This window comes from Gambusia affinis, linkage group LG22 (genome assembly GCF_019740435.1).
Source record: "Gambusia affinis linkage group LG22, SWU_Gaff_1.0, whole genome shotgun sequence".
NCBI classification, from domain to species: Eukaryota; Metazoa; Chordata; class Actinopteri; order Cyprinodontiformes; family Poeciliidae; genus Gambusia; species Gambusia affinis.
In genome coordinates, this window is record NC_057889.1 from 4,406,359 (window position 1) to 4,421,746 (window position 15,388).

At 36.8% G+C, this 15,388-nt stretch overlaps 1 protein-coding gene across 9 annotated transcripts in view; it reads right to left on the minus strand.

Annotated features, from left to right (window-relative positions):
- Window positions 1-309: 309 nt before the first annotated feature.
- LOC122825118 (DNA (cytosine-5)-methyltransferase 3A-like) overlaps window positions 310-15,388 on the minus strand; it is a 58,934-nt gene continuing 43,855 nt past the window's right edge. For 6 of the 9 annotated variants that reach the window (XM_044106227.1, XM_044106235.1, XM_044106234.1 and 3 more), the window contains 11 exons: window positions 14,419-14,531; window positions 12,604-12,787; window positions 10,283-10,367; window positions 9,302-9,447; window positions 8,131-8,221; window positions 7,910-8,058; window positions 7,233-7,318; window positions 7,057-7,129; window positions 6,786-6,904; window positions 5,851-5,919; window positions 310-4,709 (listed from right to left, as the gene is read on the minus strand). In XM_044106227.1, coding sequence (XP_043962162.1) covers window positions 4,568-4,709; window positions 5,851-5,919; window positions 6,786-6,904; window positions 7,057-7,129; window positions 7,233-7,318; window positions 7,910-8,058; window positions 8,131-8,221; window positions 9,302-9,447; window positions 10,283-10,367; window positions 12,604-12,787; window positions 14,419-14,531 — 1,257 coding nt within the window. In that variant the 3' untranslated portion in view covers window positions 310-4,567. The remainder of the gene's footprint in view (window positions 4,710-5,850; window positions 5,920-6,785; window positions 6,905-7,056; window positions 7,130-7,232; window positions 7,319-7,909; window positions 8,059-8,130; window positions 8,222-9,301; window positions 9,448-10,282; window positions 10,368-12,603; window positions 12,788-14,418; window positions 14,532-15,388) is intronic. The other 3 variants (XM_044106230.1, XM_044106232.1, XM_044106231.1) reach the window with 3 other exon arrangements.

The following is a 15,388-nucleotide window of genomic DNA, read 5'->3' on the forward strand; positions in this document are numbered from 1 at the left end:
TTCCTTTTCCTAAAAGCTCCTCATCTTTCATTTAGTCCATGAGATGAGTGTCTGCATGCGCCGCAGCGTTGTATTTGTAGGTGTTGGATGTGTCTGAGCGAACGTCGCTCTGTCGAACGAAGTGTTTCTAATGTTTGTTTGCAAAGTGTATGTGTTGAAAACAGCGCATCACTCAGCCTAAAAGCTGTCGATAGGCGAACAGAAACATCATCACCGCGTCACCCATCGTTTAGAAAGAGCGACTGGGTTCCTAATCACTTTTACCGTCCTGTGCTCTCAGACAGAAATGTGTTGAAACATTTTTTTTTGTTGCTTTTTTAGCAAACCAGAATGTGCTTTTCAGTTTTTGTTCCATCTCATTATGTGGAAAACTTATTTATTTGTCAAAAAGGATGTTAAAGAAAGGTTTAACAACTATTTTACTTCTTAAGATTTTAGATAATCCTTTTAGTCATCAACATGTGGCTTCAATTATCCTTAACAAATGAAGCTACAAGAAGTTATCACATGGTCAAAGCAAAAACTAATAATAAAAAAAGAAAGAAAAGCCTTATTTTTAAAGTTACATTTCTCTACATTGAGAACACAAGGCAGAATTTATATACAATTAACTCTTTTTTTGCAAACAAATTTGTTAAAGTTAAACAGTATAAATTCTTGATTACTAGAGGACTTAACAATGACTGAAAAACTCAGTAATCACTCTAAATTTGATGTTAAGTTTTTTTTTTTTACTTTAAATTTGATTAATGATAGCAACCTAAAATTCTTTCTGTCCTTTCATTTAATACAATTATGACATATTAGAAAAAGAATATGAAAATAATCATGATAGCTCTTAAGGTTAGATGAATAAATTGTAGCCATATTTGTGCTTCCTGAGTCTAAAATAAAGTGTTATCTTTCACATTATTCCAAGTCTGCTTCTGATTGACGACTCCTTCCCTGTGAGCTGCAGGAAAGTACTGTAAAATACTATAAAATACATAAAAACAGTACAATGTTTGTTCAATATGTCATTTTCTAATTGGCCTATTTGAAGTGTTTGCTTAATTCAACTACAAACAGAAAGTAGTTATGTTTTTAAGGATAAAAATTTGAGTATACTCTTAAATTGTTCCAAAAAAATTAAGTGATTTCATAAACACTTCTTATACCAACTTTAAGAGTTGGAATTAACTCTTAATTCAGTTAATTGCGACTTAAATAGGATTTATTTATTTTTGTTTTAGGGTGCATTCACACCAGTCCTATTTAGTCTGCTTTAATTGAACTCCAGTTCGTTTGCCTAGAAAGTCCGGTTCGTTTGGGGAGATGTGAATGTGGAACGGGACCAAAATAAACAAACTTTTGTCTGCCTAAAACCGGTCTCAGTTTGGTTGAAGTGAACACTGGTGCGGTTTGAAAGCCAAGTGGACTGGAGACAGTTCCAAAAGCAGGAAGTGAACTACAGTGCAGGGAATTCTGGGTAAATACAACCAAAACAAACATTTGTCTAGCACTAGCTGGATAAAAGCGTTGTGGTCTTATACGCTACTTCAATTTAGGTTGTATTTTACAAAAAAGGAAGCTGCTCTCAGTGTTTTCTTCAGCGGTATCTTGTCCTGTTTCCTTCAGTTGTTCTTGATGTAGCGCCACTACAGGCGAGGAGGGGAACAGATTTTTTAATTAGTGAAAGCGAACAGCATCAACTAAAATGTAACAAATGTTGCAATTTTGGCCCCAAATCAAACAGTTTATTGGACTTTCAGGTTAGAAAACACCCTTAGACTTTTCATGAGACAGGAAAGCACTTGTTTCACGAGGTTGACTTCTGATTTTATTTCTTTTGCTTGTTTCAACTCATTTCTGGTCTGAGACTTTTGCACAGCTATTTTTTCCACTATTTGTCCTGGCATTCTCGAGTACAATAGCACAAGTCACTATACTAACTGTAAATATGCTTTCTCTAGCCTCTCTCTCCCCTATATCTGTAGGCCGAGACTGAACTGAACTGAGCACCAACCTGGAACAGTACACACACACAATAACAGATTATTATTGTAATTATTATTATCATATTATTATTATAATTATACTCCCTAATCTAACATGGAATCAGAGATTACACTGACTGACTGACATGCAGCACCTGGGGGAGGGGGGGGCGGCGATGGGAGGGGAAGGGGTTGGGAGCACCGAGCAATGCGGGGAATCACCCTGCAGCGCCTGGGAAGCCTGACCGTAAAACAGGCGACCAGCAAAGAGCACAGTATGCATGTGTTTGTTTTTTGTTTAGAAGAAGCAGAAAAGCCGGCCACTGTGTGTCCGGCAGATGATTGTGTGTTGTTTTTGACCTGCAGAAAGAGAGCGCGCTGTAAAAAAGAGCTAAAAGAGTTTAAAAAGCACCTGAAGATTGGTTGTATAAACGGAGAGTAAACATGATGGAAAAGACGTCGAGCCTGCTGGTTGACTTGAGAGGCTGTGCATGTAGTTTGTGTACGTGTGCGTCCGCGAAAAGACTGCATGAGTTCAGTTGTTAGCTGGTGTCTGAGAAAGGTTCAGCGGACTGGAAGGCTTCCTGGAAAAGAGGGTCGACTGCCGACCCCAAGCACCAGACTGAAAGGTTTTCTCCGGAGACACCCCTGTGTAAATAATCCACCCATCAGTTCACGGATCTGTTAATCTCAGAGTTAAAACAGAAAGAAACTGGGATTATGCCACTGTGTTTCGAATATAAGGAAGAATAAACACCCAACGGAGGTGTTCTATTTACACAGGGTTATCCGTTTCAGTCACAGGAAGTAGAAAACCAGCATAGTGTCTAGAGTAAAAGTCGGGCTCTGATTTCCGTGGATGCTGCAGTGTCGTAACTAAAGCACAAAGTGGATCTCTGTGAGCACAACTCCTGGATAACTCGATGACTTTTTCACCAGACAGAAAGAAAAATGAGCAACAACTGGAGTTGAGGCACGAGAGAAGCCGCATAACAGGAGGGTAATCTAAACGCTGCTGCAGTAACAATACTGAATCCTACAAAGTCCTTTACTGTTTCAGTATAAAATCTCTTGGAGGCAGAGCTGTTCTGAAAGCAGAAATTGACGACTTTAAACCTCATTTCATGGCGCTGGTTGGAGAATTACACAAGTGTACTTGCTAACAGAACTGTTCACTGCAAAACTATGGGCCAGTTAGCAATGCACCAATGATTATTTTAGTAACAATATTCTATCAATTATTCTGGTGATTATGACAAAGCACAGAGCCAGGATAAGAAAAATAAAATGACCAGAATAAATTTGCAGCAAAATAAGAACAAAGTCAGAATATTACAAGAATAAAGAGATAAGCTTACCAGAGTAAAGTCTTAAAATTTTAAAAGGAGTAATATCACGAGAAGAAAATCAAAGTAATACAAAATAAAGTCATAAAATTACCAGAATAACGTTGTATAAGTATCTCCTTACTTGTAAAACAAATAACGTCTTGTAATTTTGCAAGACGCTTAAAAGACCACATTATTTTCATATTACAACTTTATTCTCATGAGTTTATGACTTTATTCTCAATATTTTATTTTATTTATTCTTCACCCCGGCCCTGACTCCATCGCAGGCAGTTCCGCAGTATCTACTTCTTTTATTAGCAATACCAAAATATGAAAAAGATCAAGTTTAGTTTTTTCAGTGCGTTCATGAACAAACAGTTTATCATCTACCTAATGTTTTGAATTTTAGGAAGATGTCAATTTGTTTTATGGTCCTCCAACAGAGGACCATAAATTAACCCAAGGAGAATTTTTGTAAAATCAGAGAAGCTCTGCCTCAAAGAAATTTTATTCCCACTTTTTTCATACACAAAGTCACTATGTATGGTCCCAATGTTTACAGTTCACACCTTTTTTTTGTCTTTTTTTTCTGCTAAATGAACATGTTTAGTTTAACTCAGGGAAATAAAAACAATTCAGTGACTAAAACAACAACAACAACTAAAAAACAGAGACTGTTGAGCCTCCAAGAGCACCAAAAACTGTAGAAGTGTTGAGATTAAGTGGCACCGTTTGGACTCCATCACCACCAGACTAGCACCACGAGGATGTGTGTGTTGTTTTATATATTTGTGTTCATTCCACTGTTACTAAGCGTTAATACAGTTAAATATTACAGCAGAAGGAGTCATTGGTGTGTGTATGCATTAAGAGATATTAAAAACAGAAAGACGGGGGATCTTTGTTACTTTTGCGCCCCCTGGAGGTTAACCCCAGCAATTGCGGCGCAGTAAAGCCAGAAGACATCAGTTTCAAGGTTGGACAGGAAGTATATGTATATGAGTTACAGTACAGAAACCCTGCAGCTGTGTGTTTGTGTGTATAAATCAGCAGGGTAGCACCAGGGAACCAAGGTCAGCCAGTGGTCTACACAGGATCTGTGGGAGCAGTCCTTTGACATTACCTGTGAGGGTTTATGTGTGTTTGTCCAGTCTGTCATTCTGCATCAGCCAACCTTCATGTCCTAACTGTATTCTGTTTGTAGTTACCAGCATGTGTGTCTCTTTGTGTGTGTGAGAGAGAGCGCAAGTCGGTTTGCAATTAATTGCAGGCGAAGTACTCCTTGAGTGGGGCGAAGAGGTGCCGGATGACGGGGACGCTCCAGGAACGACCCAGCAGCCTTTGCCTCGCCAGACGACTCATGTTGGACACGTCGGTGTAGTGGACGGGAAAACCGAACACCCTGAAACAACCAGGCCGTTTTAAAAGTTTAACACATGCGACAAACTGAAACAAAACTTTAGAGTTGGATAGTCCCTAATTACATTTATTCTAGTTACTTTTTTAAAAATTACTTTTAGGAGTATTTTTACTACGTTTTACTTTTACTTGAGTAATTTTAGTACAAAGTGTTGATACTCTTACTTGAGTAAAATGTCTGGATTTTCTACCCACTGAATGAAAAACAGATGTTTTACACAAAGATTCACCAGACACAGAAAACACACCTGCAGTTTTTGTTCAAGTCTCACAAGTTCAGTAAAAGATCTGGAAAAATGTTCCTTTTGTCTGATTTTGTTATTTTGTAATTATAGTATTAATATGAATTATTTTCAAACAAATATGTATCTAAATACATATATAGGTATGAATGTGAAAATGTTTGTAATAAATAAATAAACTATGCATAGCTCCATCACAGTGGTTCTTAATAACCTTGAAAGATTCAGACAAAGTTACAGCTTTTATATAGTATTCAATTTAATATAAATACAATTTGAAAGAATACTGTTAGCTGATTTTATCTGCTAATATATAGAATTGAAGAGATAAGTTTCTCCTTGTCGTAAAAACTTGATGTTTTTTATCTAAAAATGGAATTAAAATGAAAGGCTTTTGTACAATTTTGCAATACACCAGTAAAAATTGTCAAAGTCCAAAGTGGCAGCTCAGTTTACTTTTAATTTGGGAAAGAAATTAAAATTCTTCTAACAAACAAACTTCGTAGTTTCTGAGGTGTATGTTGTCACATCGTAGGTGAAAACATGATTTAGACATTGAATGATAAAGCACCAAACTTTTATCTAATGTTTTTATTGTATTATTGTAGGTGATCAATTCAACTAAAAACTAATAAAAATCAGTTTAGTACTAATATAAGAGAAGCAGGACTGAGGGCTAAATAAATATTCTGTTGCAGAAATGTGAAACTATGAGATCTGAACAACAACATGGAAGAATGTAAACACTAAACTGTGACATGTCGTCTCTTTGCACTTTGCACATGAAATCACATCAATTTAATAGTTTTAAATAAATTAATAATAAATAATAGCTTGGGATTAAGTGGCTTTTCCTGCACTTCCACCTTTTATTAGACCAACCTGCTGCCTTCCCCTGTCTGTCCTGATTCTTTCTCTTTCTTCTTCTCTTCTTTCTCTCCATCCTCATCGCTGAACGACATGAACTTTGTGTTAAGTGGGTTTAAAAATGCAGCAGCCAAACCACAGAAATAAAAAACATGACATTTTAATGTTAAATTTGATCTAATCTTTACTGACTGCATCTGATCAGACACATCACAAGTGCTAAAAAATGATCTGTTTTATAATTCAAAATATAGTTAAACAACAAAATATCTATTATTTATTTTATTTGATTATGTAAATACAGCTTAAACCTGCTGTCTTTAAATGACTTTAAAAATCTATTTTCATCCCTACAAGATATTTCTCCTCTTTTCATTTTCCACTTTCTGTTCTGCCTCTTGTGAAAACTGGTGTGGAAAGGTGAGATCTATGCAGAAAACAGATCCTGAAATCCTGGGAGCCATTAGTAAACCTGTATTTTGATTTACTGGTGATTATAAAATATAACGAGTGATAATGTGTATGCATTAATGATTAATCATGTGGTTAATTTAAAATAATTACAAATTAGGAATTGACGTCGATTTAATGGGTATTATATAATAAATAAGCATGTATCTGAGTTAATAACTGATTCAATGATGAATTAAAACAAGAAATGATTGTGTACAAGGATTTGTGAAGAACATACAGAGCTGTGACTAGAATCACTATGAAATTGTGAGAGATGTACTGGTATGTAACTATGCTAACATAATTAGAGCAAGACTTCAGGGCCAGCGTAGAGTCAAGAGTTTTTCTTTTCATTTTTATTTTGGTGAAGTGCATTGAGTCGACATTTGTAATGAATAGGTGCTTTATAAATTAACTTAATGGAGTTCGAACTGAATAAAATAAATTTCCCGACACGCCGTACCTTGTGAGGTTTGCGGTTGTAAACACCAACATACCTTTCCATTTCTGTGCACCAGAGGATGTCCTCCTTGTTGTCCATGAAGACGGGGAAATGCTCGTCTTTACCCTGCTTCACTGAGTTGGAGCGGGTCGTTATGGTACGCAGCTTCTCAAACTGGAATTTGCATCCAGAAACAAACAGACACATGAATCCTTTTTTAATCACATTAATAAGATTATTTATAGAATATCTCTTTATGCTACACTGCAGTATATACAAGTTGCAAAAAATGCTACGGATAGAAATATAAACATGTGAGCACAAACCTTAGCAGTGCGGCCGTGCTCCAGGCACTCTTGAAGGTCCAGTTTGTCGTTTGCCATCGGCGTCAAAGGTCTACTTTATACAAAAAGACAGAGAAAGAAAAGTGTAATTTAAATTAAGAGGCTACTAAATGAATAACCAATAAATAAAAGTAATAATAACAATTGAGCTGCATCACCTGGACATGCCAGGAAGGTTTCCCCAGAAATAGCGAGCACGGTGGGCAGCAGAGACTTCCTTGGCATCGATCATCACCGGGTTACACTGAGAGGAAACAGGAAGTAATGTCAGGAAATGCAGCGGACAGCAGGACTAACTGATCACTTTTTAACTTTATTTAGTAAAAATGTTTTAAAATCAGTCTGATCAGAACGACAGGAAAGGGCCGAAAAATAAGATTTTAACACTAAAACGTAAATTCAATCAAAGAAAAGATGGAAGGGGCGTGCTGTGGTGGCGTAGAGGATAGATAGCGCAACCCACACTTGGAGGCCTTGAGTCCTTGACGCGGCCGTCGCGTTCAATTCCCGGACCTGACTGACATTTGCCACAAAAAAAAGAAAGAAAGGATGGAAGGAAGGAAAGAAGGAATAAAGAAAGAAAGAACCAAAGAAAGAAAGGAAGAAAGGAAGGATGAAAGAAGAAATGAAAGCAGGAAGGAAAAAATGAAAGAAAGCAGGAAGAAAGGAAAGAAAGAATAAAGGAAACCGACATGAACAAAAGACGGAAGAAAAACCTTAGAAAAGGAAGGAAGGAAACCAGGAAGAAATGAACTAAAGAAGGAAAAGAAGGAAGGAAGCAAAAGAGCAAATAAAGAAGAAAGGAATTAAGGACACCTAGACGAGGATGCTATACCTCTAAAAAGCGAGAGATGTCGCGTTTGTCGCTGACTCCCATGGCGACCACGTTCTCGAAGAGCCAGAAGAACGGCCGCTCGTCGCCCGGTTTGGGCCGCGCCTCGTGGAGCAGACGGTAAAACTCGAAAAACAGCCGCCCGGTGCCCTCTGCAGCAGAGGATTAAGGGATTAAATTAATGTTTAATTTGTCAGGTAAAACTGAAACGCGGCTCAACCTACCAAAAAGGCCTTTCCTCGCAGGATTGACTATGGAGAGGTCGTTACAAGGACTTCCTCCGATTACGAGGTCAAACGGTCCCCACTCTTCAATCTGACAGAGGAAAACAGAGCGATGATTACTGCTGCCTTAACATGGATTCATCAAACAACTGACAACTATTCTATTTATTGCTTAATCTATCATGGCAATTAATCGATTAATCTGTTAAAAATAAAAGGTCACATTCTGTAGATTTTTCATTTAAGCCTTTTTCTACAATATTAGAAATACATTAAAATGCAAATAATCACCTCACTTCTGACAGACTTTACATCAATAAACTGCATAGCAAAAGGTAATTGATAGAATATTTTTTCACAGAATTTGAACCAAGTGAAGCTAAAACTACGCACTGAGTTTTTGGTAGAACATATTAACAAAGTTTTATTTTTAATTCATCTTAAATGCAAATGTATATCTTTTGTGTATTTTTACCTTAATTGCCTGAATTGCTCTGAATTGCCTTTTGTCTCCAGTTAATGATTAATCTATTTATAGATTAGTTGATTACTTCAATGATTAATATATCCAGATGAAACTGATTACAAGTGCAACAAATGATTATTTTAGTTGTAATCGACTCATCGGATAAAACAATAGCATATTTGGAAGATTTTTACTGAAGCCTTTTTTTTATTCTATTTTAAGAATACAGTGAAAAATCGTAAATAAATAAATTAAATTTCCCATTGTGATTAATAAAGTATTTTTGAATTGAATGGAATTAAAGTATTCAATTCAATTTTTAAATAGAAAAATTAAAATTTTATTGCCAGAAATGCAATCACATGGCATTCCTTTACTGAACTCAGATCATTCTTCTAACAACAACACAGTGTAGGACTAAATTGTTGAGTATTTCTTCGATCAACCGATTAATAATTGGTAATTAATAGAAGATTTTTCACAGAATTTGAAAAAGGTGAAGGTGAAACTATGCCACTCTATATTTTTTGGCTTAATTATTTCTCTGTTTATGTTGCTTGTTCAGCAAATGTCCTTTTTTAAGTCTGTATAATTCAGTTAATAATTAATCGGTTCCTTCATGATCCTTTCAATAATCGATTTATCATGATTAATCTGATTAATCGCTTCAGCCCTAAAGGTGAAAGGTGAAAATCCTTCACTTACATGCTTGTGGGTTACATTGCGTACATCCCCAACGTACATGATGCGTCCCTGGTGCCGAACCATTCCGACAGTGATGGAGTCTTCACACACTTCCGATGCGACGTACTTGTCCACCTGGATGCCTAAATCTTTCAGCACCAGCAGGCCTGGGCAGAGCGCAGAAGAGCTTTGACACAACTACAGAAAATTATCACCATCAGTCCAAAACTACTGTATTTTTCAGACTATAAGTCGCAGTTTGTTTGGTCCTGCAACTGATTCTCTGGACAAACTTGTATGTTCTTTTTACCTTTCATGATGCTTTTTCTGACAAGTGTTTTCACACCTGGTAGTCGGGTACACTGGTTTGACTGGGAATCAAAATTGCTATATTTCTTACATTATCGGCTGCTGTTGTTCTTTTTCACACGGCATTGAGTCAAACCAATCAAATTAATTAAAAAAACTTGTTCCCCTCCTCGCCTGTGGTGGTGCTGCACCAAGAACCACAGAAAAAAATCAAAACAAAAACATGTGTCTTCCTCACAACTTCCTTCTTCACAAGATGTAAACAAAAATGGAATAACGTCAGATTTTACCAGCTGTAGTATTTCTCTTTGGTTGTTGGTAAAAGAGCACAAGCCATTTCTCTTGCTAGCATTAGACTTTTGCATCTGTTTTGGTTGCATTTACCCAGAATGCATGCATTGTAGTCCCCTTCCTGCTTTTGGAGCGGTCCTGGTCCGCTTGGCATTCACATATGCATTCAAACTGCACCAGAGTTCACTTTAATCGAACAGAGACCAAGGTTTTTAGGAGGACCAAAGTTCGCTTTTTTGGTCGATTATGCATTCACAACTCCTCAACTGGTTTCTAGACAAACAAACTAGATTTTTGTTAAAGTGGACTAAACATGGCTGGTGTGAATGCACCTTTTACTTTGGAGCGACTTATAGTCTAGAAACTACATGTGAGGGTTTTTGCAGCTTCATATATGCAAACCTGTGGCAATGCCGTCAAACAGGGAGAGGACTCTGATTGGTTTCCTCTTCTCTGCTGCAACTGGAGGGTACAATTTGGCAGGTTCCTGTAAAACAGGTAGAAGGAAGAGAGAATTAGACAATCATACAAACGTATAGGAACAAAGTAATTTTATTTTTAGTTTAACTATGTTCATTCCTTTAAAAATTCTCTGTTTGGTGTTAAATATAAAACACTTAGACTTTATGCGCTTTGACAGATGAATACTGAATTCTTTAGGGCTGAAACAATTAACAGATTCATTTAAATAATTGTCAACTAATTAAGTAATCAATTAATTGTTTACATGAAGTGTTACAACAGGAAATTAAGTCAAAAACTCTACAAAATGAATTGTTGTGAAAATTGGCATAAATTGGTGAGATCTTTTCTGGTTAACGCATGCAGAAAACAGATCATGAGAACCTGAGAGACATAAGTAATCTCATATTTTGATTTACTGATGATTATAAAATGAGTAATCGTGTTTGGTTTAATGCAATGTGGATCAGGGTATGACTAAAATTATGAATTTAAAGTTAATAAATAAAGATTAGATGATTATTTAAAAAAAGACAATGTCTGGAGAATTAAATTACGGATGATTGTGTTTAATGATTTATGATGAACATACAGCATATATAGAACTTTATCTGAGGTACACCGTGTGAAATGTATTGACATATGACTCTCACACTGTGTTACAAAAGTCAGGGGCCAGTAAAGGGCCGGAGTTGAGCAGGAAGACAGGGGAACTCCAGAGAGAAACTAGAGTAAATTAAAGAAGATAAACAAGATGGTGAGGGGATAAACAACAGAAAAGGAGAAGTGAACAGGGTGTTGACTGACATGGAAAGGTCTGGTACTTTCCATGAATGCCTAGTGACTCAAGAAAGGTGTTGATTAGAACGGACGTAGGCCATCGGACATTCAAGAAGCCATACACTCAACCACAGGGTGGGAAAGTATAAAATCCCCTGAAAAGAGGAGCAGGGTGTTCTCAGTTCCCCGGTGCTGAAGTCAAGCCAACTCATGATGCAGACAGAAGATCAACGGAGGAGTGCGCCATGGAACCACGGAGAGATAAAGACTGCACTGCTAAAAAGGGGATAAGACCAACCAGCCCACAGCCCTGGTTCCTGATTAATATGTCGCCCTGCACTCAACTGATAAAGATCTCCAGCTACCGCAGCAGACTTGGTCAATAGGCAAAGATCACCCTGTGATGAAGGACTGAATCGTTCAAAAGACAATGGTAAGTTCTGCTTCGTTTCTATTCAGAAGAGGATTTTGCTATAAGATTCAATCCAGGTACACCAAAGCCTTCTGTTGCCGAGATCATCCACCATCTGGCTATGAGTTGAACTGCACCCCAAACCCTCGCTCAGTTATTTAGTGACATAGTGTAAGAAAAGATGATGGGAAAGAATGAGTGTGATTCTTAGTTTTTACTCTAAAATCTGTAATCATTAGTAAATAAATCTGTTTGTTACTTAACCCTGCTAAGAGCTTGCTTAATGAAGATGCATCAAAATCCTAATAGGATTTGTAGACATCCAAATTAAGACGACGCCTTCAGAACAACCTATCTCAATGAAGGGCGAGAGCTTCCCATTGTCCAGAAGTTATGGGAAAATCAAGCTACTCGCCACTGCCTTCCTACTCTGCGTCTCTTGGATGGCAAGATTGTGGCTGTGGGCGAATACGTTGTTCATTGGCATCGAGTGTCAGACCAGCACTGCAACACACGATCAATGCACCCAAACTGAGGCCCTCAGGTCATCTAACCGAGCCTGCCAGTCCGCTGACACACCTCTGTTATATGTATATTTAGCATTTAAGATAAAAACACCTTTGTCTGTAAATGTTTTAGCCAAAACTCTTCAAATGGTATAATTTTTCACCTGGTTCAAATTCTCTAAATGGATGCTGCATTTTAGTCAATAAAATGTTTATTTTCTTATTTAAAAATGAATTGAATTATTTGTTCCTTTGCCTTCTTAATGTATTTTTAATATAATATAGAATAAAGTAAGCTGAAGTGGTTAAATGAAAAATCTTCAGAAATCTTCAAAATGTAGCATTTTTATTCCGATTAATTGTCAATTGATAGAATAGTTGATTATTAAATCAATCTAAAATAATTTTAAAATAATGATTAGTTGCAGCCTGTCTGACTACCAATCAATCTGTCGCAGCTCTACCATCTACTGCAACTGGCATAATCTCAGATTATATCAAGAGATTTTCACAGGAACCATTAATAACTGATGTGCTTTAAGTTAATGCAGAACAAGACTTACAAACTCCTGCTCATGATTGTTGGCAAAGAAGTGCTGTAGCCTGATGGGCCAGTCGTCCCGTCGCCGTAGTAACCCGTACGTACTCTTGGGTCCGCACATGTAGCAGTTCCAAGGGTCCTCTTTGATTGCTGCTGCCGCTGAGCCGGTGCCGACCAGAAGATCTACACATTCCACACAGAAACACCTACACACACACACACGCACACACGCACACACACACACAACTCATCATGAGCATAATCGTGATAAACTGATTATTGAAATAATCGTCAACTAATTTGATTAATCGTTAACTGGAATATTCAAACTCTAAAAAAGGCCATTTGCTGAAGGAACAATACATTCAGAGCAGAAATTAAGCCAAAACGGTACAAAAAATATATGCATTTTGCATTTAAGATTAAATAAAAAACTTTGTAAATATCCATAATTCAAATGGCATAGTTTACCTTCAACTGTTTTAAAACTCTGTGAAATAAAAATCTTGTATTAATCAACTTTTGATATTAACAAATCAGCCCTACCCTGTATTGATGCCAACTCAGTCAGAGAGGGTTGAGCTTTTCACATTTTGATGTGAGAAGTATTTTTTCTTCCTTTGCGTTAACTAAAGGAATGCCATGTTGTTTCTTTTTTCTTTCTCCCCTCCAGGGGTCTTTTGTGGGCTCTAGAGTCCCTTATATGAAAATAAGCTGACAGGAGAGGGGGAAGTGTCTCCAGGTCCGGGAATCAAACCTGTGACGGCCGCGTCGAGGGCTCAAGGCCTCCAAATGTGGGTCGCGCTATCCCCTACGCTACCACAGCGCGCCTCATGTTGTTTCATTTTAATCAATAAAATGTTTAGTTTCTTATTTAAAGTGAATTAAAATGTTTGGTTTTTTTGCGTCTTTTAATGTTTTTCTAATATTGTTTAAAAAAAGCTTACTGTGCCAATTTTTTTATCCAATTAATCAATTAATCGTCAGAATAATCAACAGATTAATCAATACCTAAAAATAACCATTAGATTCAGCTCTAGTTGGAATTATTTCCCAGATTGCTCAGCGGCAAGTTTCTGAATCTTGTGTTGCAGCATAAATTAATTCATTTATGAATAATTTTTTTATTTAACTTTTTTTAGCTGTCAGTTGAGAACAATATCTTCAAATAGTATAGAAACTGTGTTCAAAATAAGCATTTCTGAGCAGAATTCAGTGTGATGTTTAGTAAAATGCATAATCAGACATTTTGCTCCTGCAAGATAAATCAAGAATTTAAATTCTTCTAACTTAAAATAAGTACCAGTAGTTATGTTAAATTGATAATAGGGTTGAACATAATACAGGAATGTATCCTGGTTCAACTAGATGGGAATCCTGGCATAATGTGAAATAACTATTTGGCTTAAATTAAAGAATTAAATCACAACATCTCAAAATTCAAGATTAGATAAATTGGTCTTGTTATTAAAACCAACATAAAACTAAAACATAATTGACTTTTTGTATTTTAAAGGCAGCAGGTTAACTTTTATTTTCACCGTCAAACATTTTACAGAGTAGTTCACCATGCACTACACATCAGTGAATTCAGTTTTATTATTGTTCTGATTTCTGCTGTGAAAGTTCAGCACAAACACGCTAAAATCAACTGTGTACTCTATATTCATGTAAATAAATCTGTTCCTCATGAGCTGGCTGACCCAGTTCCACATAAAGACAAATCAGATCCTGACATTCACGCATAAACTCTGTCCGTAAAAGTGAAATCTAAAACCATGTCCTGGCCACAAGAAGCAGCTGCTGCATATCAGCGGAGAACTGCTCTGTTGCTGACCTGCAGCAGTTGTTGTTTCCACACATGAGCACTTCCCTCCCTCCACAGCAGATGGTGCAGTAGGACTGGTAGCCGTCGTCGTCATACTGGTAGGCGCATTCGAGGAACGAGTTCTGCGCAGGAAAAACACAGAATCAGGACAGGAGGGCAACTATTTCTATTTCCAACAGCAGCCATTAGCTAAAACTGATCACTATTTGTTGATCTAATTAACTTTGATGAGGAAAATGCAAACATGAGAAGTACAGTGTAAAACATTTGAGCCACATTTAGTTGTGTCTACTATCTTCTACTCTTTATTTTTCAATGATGTTTTTGGCTCTAGTGACAGGAGAATAGGGTAATGAGAGAGAGGGAGAGAAGATATGTGGCAAAGGTCACCAGGCCGGGAATCGAACTTGCGACGGCCGTGTCAAGGACTAAGGCTTCCTTATGTGGGTTCTGCTTAGGACCTCTATCTGCTGCTCTTTAAGTCAAATAAATTCAGCCAGTTTTAGATTTTGAACCTAAATGTGTGAGTTTGTGAAAAATAAACTTACAGTAGTAAGTTGTGTTAACGTTTTACTAATTTTGTCAAAACTCCAAGAGTTGAATAAACAAGAGTTTTTAGCTTAGCACTTAAAAAAAGTGAAAGAAGAAAAAGACAGAAGTGGGACCTATTTCCCAGAATGCTTAGCAGCATGTTTTTATATCCTGAGGTGGAAGTGTGTTACATTGATCTGACTCTTGTGTTTTATTAAAGCAAGTGTTTATTTTTATGTCCTGTTAACACTAAATGTTTTTGAGCTGAATTTAATAAAATTTATTATCAGATCAGAAATTTTGTTCATGCAATTTGAAACAAGAATTTAAATTCCTGTAAAGTAAAATAAGCAGTTATTTTAACTTGATATTGTGAGTGAAATAATAGAGAAATGTGGTTCTTTAACCAGGTGAGGGCAGTTTTTTTCTTGCATATTGTGAAATAATT